We start from the raw sequence: 13,243 nt of genomic DNA, 5'->3' as shown, positions 1-13,243 counted from the left end.
TTTGAATATGTTATTTCACTGCTTTCTGACCTCCACGGTTTCTGATGAGAAATCATTTATTAATCTTGTTGAGGATCCCTTGCATGTGATCAGTTATTTCTTTCTGCTTTCAATATTCTGCCTTTGGCTTGAGACAGTTTGATTGTAATGTGTCTATGTTGTAGATCTCTTTAAATTAATTCAACTTGGAGTTCATCGAGGTTCTTGGATTAATGGTTTTAATCAAGTTTTAGAAGTTTTGGGTATTTATTCAAATATTCTTTCTTCCTTTTTCTCTTTCCAATCCTTCACACACTCCCATTATGTTGGTAAACTTGATAGTATCCCATAGGTCTGTGAAGCTGTTAATTTTTCTTCATTCCTTCTTTCTTTTGCTGTTGTTCAGTTCTTCAGCATCAAAATCTCAACTGACCCATCTACAAGTTTGCTGATTCTTTCTTCTGCCAGCTCAAATCTGCTGTTGACCTTGTCTAGAGAATTTTTCATTTAAGTTACTGTACTTTTCAACTCCAGAATTTCTATTTGGTTCTTACATATAATTTCAAATTTTTTTTTTTTTTTTTTTTTTGAGACGGAGTCTTGCTCTGTCACCCAGGCTGGAGTGCAGTGGCCGGATCTCAGCTCACTGCAAGCTCCTCCTCTCGGGTTCCCGCCATTCTCCTGCCTCAGCCTCCCCGAGTAGCTGGGACTACAGGCGCCCGCCACCTCGCCCGGCTAGTTTTTTGTATTTTTTAGTAGAGACGGGGTTTCACCGTGTTCGCCAGGATGGTCTTGATCTCCTGACCTCGTGATCCACCCGTCTCGGCCTCCCAAAGTGCTGGGATTACAGGCTTGAGCCACCGCGCCCGGCCTCAAATTCTTTATTGATATTTTTTACTTGGTGAGATATTGTTCCTTTACTTTCATTTCAGTCTATCAGATAGTTTTCTTTTATTCCTTGAACATATTTAAAATACCTGGTTTAATGCCTTTGTCTAGTATGTTCAATGTCTGACCTCCCCTAGGAACAATATCCATTGATTGTGTTTTTCTCCTGCACAGGGGCCATACTTTTTTTTCTGCTTTCCTCACAATTTTATGATGAAAAATAGGCATTTAAAATAAATATAATATGGCAACTCTGGATAGCAGAACTGTCCTCTTATCTAGACTTGTCATTGCTGTTAGTGAGTTTTCTTAATGTTACAAAGTCCGTATTCTTTGGCGTGTCTGGCCACTGAAGTCTCTGTCTGGTTGGCTTAGTGGTTAGTTAATGACTGAACAGATTATTTCCTTAAATGCCTGAAACTTATAAATCATCCACTCTTCCAAGGGCTACATGTGCATTTTGGGGGCCCACTAAGCAGTTAACAACTGCCTGAAATCGCTTGCGCAGAAGCTCATGATCAGGTAGAGGTGACAGTTTAAGGCCTTTTCCGATCTTTCCTGAGCATGCGCACATCCCTGAACATGTGTGTGGCCTTCTGGTTCCAAGGAATACATTGGAGGTTTTCAAAGGCCTTATGGAGAATTCATTCCTCCCATTTTCCTTTTACATTTTTTGATTGGTCTACTATTCCCTAGTGCTTTCAGGGCATTTCCCTAGAGAAGTTCAGTAAGCATTGAAATCTTAAGGTTACTGACACATACTGCTAAACATCATGCTGTATTTAACTGCACTCACATTAGGGTGGGCTACTTCCCTGGACTAGCTGAGACTTCCAGTTTTAGAATCGAGACCAAAGGTTTCCCGACATGGGGCATTCAGTTCTAAAACCATGACTGTTCTGGGCGAACGAGGTTGAGCTGGTTGGTCTCACACACTTTAGCACTGTGTCAGTGACCTATATAAAGTGGTTCCAAATGGACAATTTAAAAACGTCTATTACTGGCCGGGCGCGGTGGCTCAAGCCTGTAATCCCAGCACTTTGGGAGGCCGAGACGGGCGGATCACAAGGTCAGGAGATCGAGACCATCCTGGCTAACACGGTGAAACCCCGTCTCTACTAAAAAATACAAAAAACTAGCCGGGCGAGATGGCAGGCGCCTGTAGTCCCAGCTACTCGGGAGGCTGAGGCAGGAGAATGGCCTAAACCCGGGAGGCGGAGCTTGCAGTGAGCTGAGATCCGGCCACTGCACTCCAGCCCGGGCGACAGAGCGAGACTCCGTCTCAAAAAAAAAAAAAAAAAAAAAAAAAAAACAAAAAAAAAAAACAAACGTCTATTACTGAACTCTAGGCTAAATGAAAATTTATTTTGACATAAAGTATGAAGTTAGGCTCTAAGCTAATTTTATTTCCCTAAATAACTAGGTAATATGCTCAACAATATTTATCTTTTAAGTCCATTCCTTACCACTAACTTTTCCTTATCATACTGTAACTTACTTTAATAAATTACAGTATATTTTATAATGAAATGTAGCATCTGAACAGCTCAGCTGAAAGGATTTTGCTTACCGTATAAATCATGAAACCACTACCCCCAACAAGACATGTATCTTTTCCATCAATGTTCAACTGTGCACTTCTACAGTCAGTCCCAATCACTGGCAACCACTTTCTGACTTACAGCACAAGTTAGTGTCACCTGCTCATGATGATCATGTAACTGGAATTATATGGTATGTATTTTTGTTATGTGTTTTGCTCAATATAATTGTTTTGTGTTTCAGCAGTTGTTCCTCTTAATTGCTGAGTAGTATTACATTGTGTAAACATACAATTGAGCAATTTTCCTGTTGATGGAAAGGTGGGTCATTTCACGATCTAGATGATTATGAATAAGGCTGTTAAGAACGTTCTTGTCAAAGTGTTTTTGTCGATGTGCGCTTTCATTAGTCCTGGGTAGAACCTGGGATGATGAGATCAGATATATGTCTAACTCCTTAAAACCCTTCCTCAAAGTTCTTGTAGTGGTATATACCACTCTACATGTCCACTAGTAGTCAACGAGGGTTGCAGCTGCTCCACATCCTCATCAGTGAATGATGCTATTTTTTTCTTTTGTGGTTCAACTAAATGGGATATCGTATTTCATTATGACTTCAAGAATACCTATTTTTATCTAGGCAAATTCAATCTTTTTTAGTGTATAGCTAAGTTTTGGCAAATGTGAATTTCGTGCAGCCACCCACAATCAAAATATAGAACAATTACATCACTCTTATTCGAATCCCTACAAACCTCTTCATTCATCGTGGTTTGTGCACTTCTCTGATGCCTAATGTTAAGCACCTTTTCACGTGCTTACTGGCCATTCACTATCTTTTGTGATGTATCTGCTCAAGTCTTTTGTGCATTTTTAATTGGGTTACTCATCTTTTTATTGTTGATTTGTAGGAGATATTTATATATTCTGGATATAAGTAGTATGTCATGTATGTGCTGAGAATATTTTTTTACCACTGTGTGGCTTGCCTATTTGGTTTTTTATCTTTCTTTTTTTTTTGAGGCAGGGTCTTGCACTGTTGCCCAGGCTGGAGTGCAGTGGTGGGATCAAAGCTCACTGTAGCTTCAAACACCTAAGCTCAAGTGATCCTCCTGCCTTAGCCTCCCACGTAGCTGGGACTACAAGTGCCTACCACTATATCTGGCTAAAAAATTTTTTGTTTTTTCAAAGATAGGTCTTGCTATGTTGATCAGGCTGGTCTCAAACTCCTGGCCTCAGGCGATCTTCCTGCTTCAGCCTCCTGAGTCACTGGAATTATAAGCAAGAGTCACCTCAAGAGTGCTCTATGATCGTGCCTGTGAATGGCCACTGTACTCCAGCCCAGGCAATGCGCTGAAGCCCTGGCTCTTAAAAAATGAAAGAAAGAAAAGAAAATTTATAAACTTGAATTACAAGGAGACAGAGTTGTAAGTATGAAATTGGGGTTAAAAGACATGAAAAACAGATTAACATCCACTCATAGGAGTTTAGGGACAGCGTACATACAACATGGGAAAGACAAAATTTGAAAAGACAATGGCTAAGTCTCCAGAATTGATGAAAGAAGTTTTTAGAATTGATGAAAGACATGACTCCTCTGATTCAGTAGGCATAATGAATTCCAAACAGAACAAATAATATGCTACACACAGACATAGTTTCACATTTTAGTGAAACTGGAGCACATCAAAGACAAAGTATCTTAAAAGCAACCAGAAACCACCCCCCTACAAATCACCTACAAATAAGAGAGTAGACCTTTTTTGTTAAATAGAAACAAAACACGCCAGACAACGTAAAATAGTATCTTCAAAATACTGAGAGATAACAGCTATCAACCTGTAATTCTAGATTGAACTAACTTTTAAAGTGAAATAAAATAAAGATACTTTCAGATAAAGTCTAGAATAGTTACGATTAAGGAACCATTGCTGAAAGCACAAACCAAGGGCTTGCACACTATGGTGCATTTAGATATCTGAAGGGCATTTTTGCTTTTTACAATGACTAGGGAGTTTTACTCGCATGTAGCATGCACATCTACTAGCACGTATATGAAAACTTTGAGAAAAGGGAAATTTTTGGCCGGGTGTGGTGGCTCATGCCTGTAATCCCAGCACTTTGGGAGGCTGAGGCGGGAGGCTCATGAGGTCAGGAGATCGAGACCATCCTGGCTAACCCAGTGAAACCCCATCTCTACTAAAAATACAAAAAAATTAGCCAGGCGTGGTGGCAGGTGCCTGTAGTCCCAGCTGCTTAGGAAGCTGAGGCAGGAGAATGGCGTGAACCCGGGAGGCGGAGCTTGCAGTGAGCCGAGATTGCGCCACTGCACTCCAGCCTGGGCAACAGAGTGAGACTCCATCTCAAAAAAAAAAAAAAAGAAAGAAATAAAGAAAAGGGAAATTTTCTATAATGAGCAAGACAGTCCTACAAAACAAATAACTGTCCAATCCAAATGCCGTTAGTGGCCCACTGAGAAACACAGAAGAAGGAAGATACAAGATGGGATGGTAAACAAAAATTGAATGACCTGTGGATTAACTTTTAATAAACAAAAATAAAAATTACAATTTATGGGTATAAACATGAAACAGAAGTAAAATACTAGACATGGCATGATTAAAATTAAAGTTTCCCAAACTCTGTGTGTCACAGTACAACTATTGGTAAGTTTTAGCCAAAAATAGTAGAGGTAACAACATAAGCACACAAATTGAAAGTAAAAAGAGGAGAAAAGATGACACAAATATCAAGCCAAAAAAAAAAAAAAAAAAATCAGCCACATTAGTATCAGACAATACAGATTCTAGGGCAAAACCACTATTATAAGTCAAGATGTTCATTACATGATAATGACTATAAAACTATGTGTACCTAATAACACAATTTCAAAAGACATACTAAAAAAAGCTAGTGCTATGAGGATCAACTGTTGAACCCATATTTGGGTAGCTTTAAAAAAATCGTATTTGGATAGCTTTAAAAACCTCAATAGATCAAGAAGATAGATCAAGAAGGTAACAGATTAAAGTATAAAGAAGTACACAAGTAACAAGCTTGAGTTAACAGACACATAGCAAACTTTCCAGTCAACGAATAGAGAACACATAATTTCTTCAAGCACATTTAAAAAAACTGACCTCTTAGAAGAATCAAATATCGAAAGAAAACATATCATACAATAATATATTCTCTGACACTACAACTCTACAATTAAGCTGTAAAATGGTAAGAAGATAACCAAGCTAACCCTGTTACTTTAGGATGTTAAAAAAAAGACCTTGCTTTAAAAATAGGTCCAGTGAAAATAATAAAAACATGATCCTGACTAACATGTCTTACCGATATAATACGATCTCCTTTTCTGAGCTCTCCACTTAGATCAGCAGGTCCTCCGGCTAAGATAAAGGAAATAAATATTCCTTCTCCATCTTCTCCTCCTACAATGTTGAAACCAAGGCCCGTTGAGCCACGATGAAGAACAACTTTTCTAGGTTCCCTAAAATTTAAAAAAATATTGAGTATCTTGGAAATTTTATATAAAACCTGACATTCTATCAGTGAGAACTACCTACTGATAATTTTTATGTTGTCAAACTACAAAGAAAGCTAGATAAAATATAAATGGTTTTTCTAAAACTATGGGATAAAGAGATTCTAAGCCTAAAAATCAAAGGAAAAAATCTAATTTTATATAAAAGCAAAAAAACTTGTTATATAAAACAGAAATGAAACCAAAACAGAAAAAAAAGTGGAAATTTAAAAATATTATAAGAGCTTATCAGGAAATATACATACTCATGAAAAGCTGATGCTGCACACACTTTATTACCTTCAAAGCAATCACTTCCCCTACTTACATGTTTAAAAGGCAGCTATCCTTTTGTCTTAGAGAAGGTAGGCCCTTTCTCCAGTCTCAAAGGGATGAGCCGTAACCAACCTAAGCGAGTCATTGCAATCCTAGCCCCTTTGCTAGGGTGAGAGTATAACCCCATTCTAGCCTCTGGTAAACGAAGGGAAATTTTACTGTCATTTTCTAAAGACAGACAAACCTTATCAAGGACAAAGCGTCTTTGCTACCTTTCTTTCCTCAAAAAACAAAGCAAAACAAACAAACCCCCACACGACTGAATAATACAATCCCTTTACTGGTCTGGACATATTATAGTCAGGAAGGTGAAACCAAGAGTATACCAAAGACACCATGGGCCTAAGGTTGCTATACCAACCTTGGAATTGCCCATCTTCAGGCTTTTTATATGAAATAATTAAAATCTATCTGCAGGGGCACAGGTAGGTTTTATCATATTGGTGATGTTTTATTTCCTGTATTAGATGATGAATTCTGGGTTTAGTGTTCCTATCACGCTTTAAAATGTGTATGAATTAGGATTTTATACTTGATTAAAAAATACTCAGCTGAAATTCAACAGTATTTCCAGGGGAAAATACACTCTGATTTTCAAATAATATAAGCACATGAAAAGGTGCTCAACATCATTAGTCACTATGGAAATGGATATAAAAATAACGAGACACTTCAGGTCTACTAGGATGGCTATAAAAAAAACCCACAAAACAAAATAACAAGTGTTGATGAGGATGTAAAGAAATTACAACTCATACATTACTGATGAGAATATGAAATGGTGCAGGCACTACGAAAAACAGTTTGGTGGTTCCTCAAAAAGCTAAGATAGCATTACCGTATGACCCAGCAATTCCACCCTTAGGTATATATCCCAAACCACTGAAAGCAGTGATTTGGACAGATACTTGCATGTCAGTACTTATTACAGCATTCCTCACAATAACCAAAAGGTGAAAATAACTCAAGTGCCCATGATGAGATGAATAAACAAAATGTGGCACATATGTATAATGGAACAGTATTGTCATAAAAACAAATGAAATTCTGATACATGCTAACAAATGAGTGTATCTTGAAAACATTGCTGTAAGTGAAACAGGCCAGTCACAAAAGAACAAATACTATATGGTTCCACTTATATAAACTATCCAGAATAGGCAGATTCATAGAGACAAAAAGTAGATGAAAGGTTACCAAAGGTTAATTACTGCTTAATAGTCACAGAGCTTGTCTGAAGTAATGAAAAGGTTTTGGAAATCGTGATGGGTGCACAAAATTGTGAATGCAATTAACACTACTGAGTTGTACACTTAAAAATAGTTAAAATGTCAAATTTTGTTATATGTATTTCACTACAATTTTTAAAAACTGATATAATATACCACAAATTGAACTGTATACTTTAAACAGGTGAAATTTATGGTATGTCAATCATATCTCAATAAAGCTGTTAAAAAATAAACTTTAGAACCAAAGTGTAGATGTGTTGTGATTTTTTTTTTTTTTTACTTTTTTGATATTGGTAACATCTGAAAGACTCCTTAAGGTCAAATTGTGAAGAACTTGTAATGTTGGAAAGATTTTGAACTTCATTATTACAAAGTAGTGTGATTATCAAAAGGGAGTGGCAAAATATACACCATTTTAAGAAGATATATCCAGTAATGAACCACCTGATTTTCACAGAAAAGTATGAAAACAGGTCGTCTTGTTATGCAATAATACTTCAAAGTCCAATGCAATATTCTAGACAAGAGTTCAAGTAAAGAAGCATGAGAACAGTAATTAAGGTGCAAATATAACTTATTTTTTAGTTTGTAAAATATACAAAGAGATTAAACACTAGATAAGCCATTCACTATTATAGTTTCCCTCTTTACTGCCTTAAATAGGCACTATTAGAAAGTAACAAAAATAAATGGCAATGAAAGGTCACTCTAGAAGCACTGCCTGAAGACTAGCAGCCTTGGATATTCCTATTACAATCAAATTAGAACACTATTCTTTCTGCTAATTTTCGTCCCAAACACAATTACTGACAACCTATTGAGTTTCCAACATTGCTAATTCTTTATGAAAGAAAAGAGACAGCACTCTTATCTGTCCTTAAGATCATTGCCTAGAATCAGGAGTCTGATTAAGTAAAAAATAATAATAATGCTAACAATAATGTAATCAATAAACGTTAAGAACAGACGTTACTTGGTACATATTTTAATGTTGAATCTATAATATAAAAGACATGTACAAATTATAAAGCAAACTGTACAGTGTCTTATTACTATATTGAATAATATGAAAAGATCTACAATGCTTTTCTCCAATGTTTTCTACCTCATTAGAATTCTTTGGGACTAAAAAGATAGTTAATCAATAAATTTCAGTGCAGTTAGTAATTTTAGATGAAAGTAAATTTTGTGTGTCAGAGTATCAAGGATATACAGCAAACAAACGAACAAACAAACAAACAAACCCACCAGCCAGACAAAGGGGCTCACGCCTGTAATCTTAGTACCTAGGGAGGCAGATATAGGAGGAGAGCTTGAATCTAGGAGTTGGAGGATGCAGTAACTTACGTTCATACCACTGCACTCCAGCCTGGGCAACAGAGTAAGACACTGCTGCTAAAACCAAACCAAACCACCACTTGTGGAATTCTGAACACAAACTCAAGTAACTGCAATATTTTTATGGTATATATTAGATAAGGAACATATAAAATGTTACTTTAAAATAGTCACGAGAATTTTCTTAAGTTAGTTTTACTAAGCTAATTCCTAAGGACAATTTACCAAGCCTTAAAGAAAAGCAGTATTAATTTTAAAAAAGGAGCAGTAATTTATTTGAAAATAAAACATTTTATATTTCAGGCTCTTCAATGAATCCTCCAAAGGAAAAAATTAAGCTGTAAGCTCACTAACTGTCCATAAATTTTTTTAGTCCTAAAACTTGTCGCTATCTTACATGGCTGATTAAAATTCAATTTAATAGTTGATTTTATGTAAGAAGAATGAATGTTAACTTCCTTACCTTGTAATTTCATCATCTCCAAGCACTGCTTTAGAAACTGGTGAGTATCTGGCTGGTGATGCTGGTGTCTGGCCCAAGAAGGAAGATGGGCTAACATGGTTATCGACAGGCTGAGAAGAAGCTTCAAAATAAAGAAAGTGAAAATACTTCAAAACGAAACAAGCCAATCAGTATTCCATTTATGAGTGATTAATGTGTAATTTATATTCACTCCTTTGTACATCAGAATTTGGTAGAGAGAATTTATTCATCAGCTAAAAAACTGGATGCTATGTTGTCCAGGTTAGTCTCAAACTCCTGTCCTGAAGTGATCCTCCCACCTCAGCCTCCCAAAATGCTGGGATTACAGGCATAAGCCACCACACCCAGATTACTATTTTAAAGAATTACATACAGTCTAAATTTGATTGTGAATAATAAAACCAGAGGCTTTCCAATAAGTGCGAAAAGACTATGTCCTTATACTATCTCAGATCTCTCAACCTAATTTACATCTATTCTTTTAAATTCACCCATAGAAGAATAAAACCTGGTAAAAGCAAAATGAAAATAAGCAAAATCGTCATCCACGCGTAGTGGCTCACGCCTGTAATCCCAGTACTTTGGGAGGCCAAGGCAGGTGGATTACCTGAGGTCAGGAGTTCGAGACCAGCCTGGCCAACATGGTGAAATCCCGTCTCTACCAAAAAAATACAAAAATTAGCCAGGCATGGTGGCATGGCCTGCAGTCCCAGCTACTCGGGAGGCTGAGGTGGGAGAATCTCTTGAACCTGGGAGGTGGAGGTTGCAGTGAGCCGAGATCGCATCACTGCACTCCAGTCAGGGTGACAGAGTGAGAGCCCCTGTCTCGAGAAAGAAAAAAAGAAAAAAAAGAAAGAAAGAAAGAAAGAAAGAAAGAAAAAACTATCCGTTGGTTCATTTCAATAGTAAGAAATACCACATACAGCTTTTCCATTCTAGCAAAAGCTAATAATAGAAAAGTATGAAGTGATTCCTGACCACGCTTTCCAAAGACCCAGGTAGGTAACACATGGCAGTTGTAGCTTTCGATACAAGACACTTGAATTATTTCAATCATTACCAAAACACAGAGGAAGCAATATTTAACTTTCTAGAGGCTTTAACTATGATAAAGTTACAAAGCACTTCAAAAGTAGCTGTATTATTTAATTATCCAACATAAATCTCTTTTTTATTAAATTAGAGTGTATCTTCTATGGAGAGAAGCAGTATACTACACACTGGAGTATAAAAATGTAGCAATCATTAGTTCAAATTACTATAGTGGCCAGAGAGATAACATAAAGGAATCAAGTGATCTGAATGAAAGACAACAGGAAATGACTGAACCTGTGGTGCTTTAGAGATGCAGTCTGTCTACTGATATCACAGGTTTGCAGTACCCAACAGCAATTGTTTCCTATCCCAGTTCATCTCTAAGATGCTCTTTTGTATTTGAGCCAAAGGACTTTCTACCAATGGCTCTTAACTTCGAAAGTCCAAAGTCTTTCCTGGGTGGTAAGAATATGTGATTTTCAAGTGAACTGGTGTGTAGCCCTCAAACAACAGATAACCACGTGAACCTCTACTTTTAAAAATCCAGAGTTTACTGCTTTTTGACTCTTAAATTCTTTTGTTGCATTTTCATATTTAGATGAAACAAAAAACAACTAGACAAGAAATTCAGTCAAATGCCCAAACCAGAAAAAACACATTTTCCCTGACACATCCAGACTATGTGCCAATGCATCCTTGCTGGGGCAGTTAATCTCACATGTAACGCATACTCTTAGACAACAGGGACTACAAATTAATGTTCCTATGAAAGAAATGACGGCCTCAAAGAAGGATCAGATAAAATAGTACTATTTCTTATACCCCAAATCTTATGTAAAAAGGTCCCCCAGAGAAGCACAAAACAAGGATGCCTATTTCATTTTTCTTATATATTAAGATTAATGATTCAACACCTCGAAGATTTTATAGAAAAGCAAGTAGAGGAGCTTGAAGTGGAAATGGGAAAAGACTGGTGGCCAAACCAGAAGTTTAGCAAGGCCATGAAGCTAAAGAGAGTATAAGTTAAAAGTGAGAAGATACATAATGTAAAAAACAAAAGCATTTTAATGCCAGCAGAGAAACTGTATTCTCTGTTAGATTCAACAGACTTCTTTTTTTTCTACTTTTATTCCTGAGTATCATATTTCAATTACCTTATTTTGGTTATAAACATTGTGGCTCTTTATCTTCTATAGTTCATGTATAACTTCTATAATCTCTATTTCTTTTACTATTCTTGCTAAAAATATTTTTCAAACTAGTACATAAATTGTTTTCCAATTTTGACATCTGCTCACTTGCAAGGTTGCCTCTGTGAGAAACATCCCTCCATCAGTGCTTGACAATCACCACACAAAAAAATCAGATGTTATCTAGTCCTCTTAGGTAATAAGAGACAGAAAATCTGAATACACTTGTATCTGCTAAGGAAAATGCATTCAGAACTAAAATCCTTCCCAAGAAAACTCCAGGGCCAGATAGATAGATAGCTTCATTGGAAAATTCAACAAAACATCTAGAGATGAAATAACATTCTGAAACAAATTCCAAGACAGAAAAATTTCAGGACACTATCATAAGTTCATGCTTGTGAACACAGATGTACAACCCTAAACAAAATACAAGCAGTTCAAAATCAATGATATATAGTATGTATTATAATGATGTGGGTTCCCCCCCCACCAACAAATGACTGGTTTAACATTAGACAATCAATGTAACTTATCACATTAACAAAATAAAAGAGAAAAATCATCTCAATAAATAATTGGATGAAATTCAATACTTACAAGATAAAAACTCCCCATAAACCAGGAATAAAGGTTAACTTTCTTAATATAAAAAGTTATCTACAGAAGACCTGATGGTAATACCATATACAATGGTGAAATACTGTTTCCCCCAGTTTGTGAACATAACAGTGATATTAATTATCACCATCTCTGTTCAACACTGAGCTGGAGGTCTTACCAATGCATCAGACGAGAAAAAAGAAAATGGACAGTATAAAGATAGGCAAGAAGGAAGTAAAATTCACTGCTCACAGATGACATGGTTATACACATAGACAATCTGAAAGATCTATAAAACCTAGTATTAACAAATTCAGCAAGATTGTTGATTAGGCAATTAATATACACAACAGATCATATTTCTCATGTATCAGTCAAAATTAGAAACATTTAAAAAGTAGTACATTTATAATAGCATGAAAAACATCAAGTACCTAGGACTAAATCTAACATACAAAACCTCTACTATACAACACTGCAGAGAGAATGTAAGAAGCACCTCAATAAATGAAGAGATACTCATATTAATGAACTGATTAAGAAACACAATTTAATTCTTCCCAAACCGACCTGTAATTTTTGGATCCTAAAATTAAAAAGGAAATTTAAAGACCCAACATAATCTTGAACAGTAACAAAATTAAGATTTACTTTAAATCAACATTTATTATAAAATTATGGTAAGAGACTGCAGGTGGCACAAAGATAAATAGTTCAATGAAACAGAGGAGCCTAGAAATAGGTTCGTACATATGTGGTCACTTAAAAGCACCAATGCGGCCGGGTGCAGTGGCTCAAGCCTGTAATTCCAGCACTTTGGGAGGCCGAGACGGGCGGATCACCAGGTCAGGAGATCGAGACCATCCTGGCTAACACGGTGAAACCCCATCTCTACTAAAAAATACAAAATACTAGCCGGGGGAGGTGGCGGCGCCTGTAGTCCCAGCTACTCGGGAGGCTGAGGCAGGAGAATGGAGTGAACCCAGGGGGCGGAGCTTGCAGTGAGCTGAGATCCGGCCACTGCACTCGCAGCCCAGGCGACAGAGCGAGACTCCGTCTCAAAAAAAAAAAAAAAAAAAAAAAAA

At 36.6% G+C, this 13,243-nt stretch overlaps 1 protein-coding gene across 14 annotated transcripts in view; it reads right to left on the bottom strand.

The window, feature by feature from the left end:
* The window catches only part of DLG1 (discs large MAGUK scaffold protein 1), a 270,543-nt gene that overhangs the window by 57,857 nt on the left and 199,443 nt on the right, over window positions 1-13,243 (bottom strand). For all 14 annotated transcript variants that reach the window (XR_001885869.1, XR_001885870.1, XM_017873496.1 and 11 more), the window contains 2 exons: window positions 9,310-9,430; window positions 5,751-5,907 (listed from right to left, as the gene is read on the bottom strand). Coding sequence is in view for 12 of the 14 variants with exons in the window: in XM_017873496.1 (XP_017728985.1) it covers window positions 5,751-5,907; window positions 9,310-9,430 (278 nt within the window). In the remaining 2 variants the exon portion in view is untranslated. The remainder of the gene's footprint in view (window positions 1-5,750; window positions 5,908-9,309; window positions 9,431-13,243) is intronic.

This window comes from Rhinopithecus bieti, unplaced genomic scaffold (genome assembly GCF_001698545.2).
Source record: "Rhinopithecus bieti isolate Rb0 unplaced genomic scaffold, ASM169854v2 scaffold_5626, whole genome shotgun sequence".
In the NCBI taxonomy this organism is placed as follows: domain Eukaryota; kingdom Metazoa; phylum Chordata; class Mammalia; order Primates; family Cercopithecidae; genus Rhinopithecus; species Rhinopithecus bieti.
The sequence above is the reverse complement of the archived record's forward strand: the minus strand, read 5'-3'. Positions and strand labels throughout refer to the sequence as shown.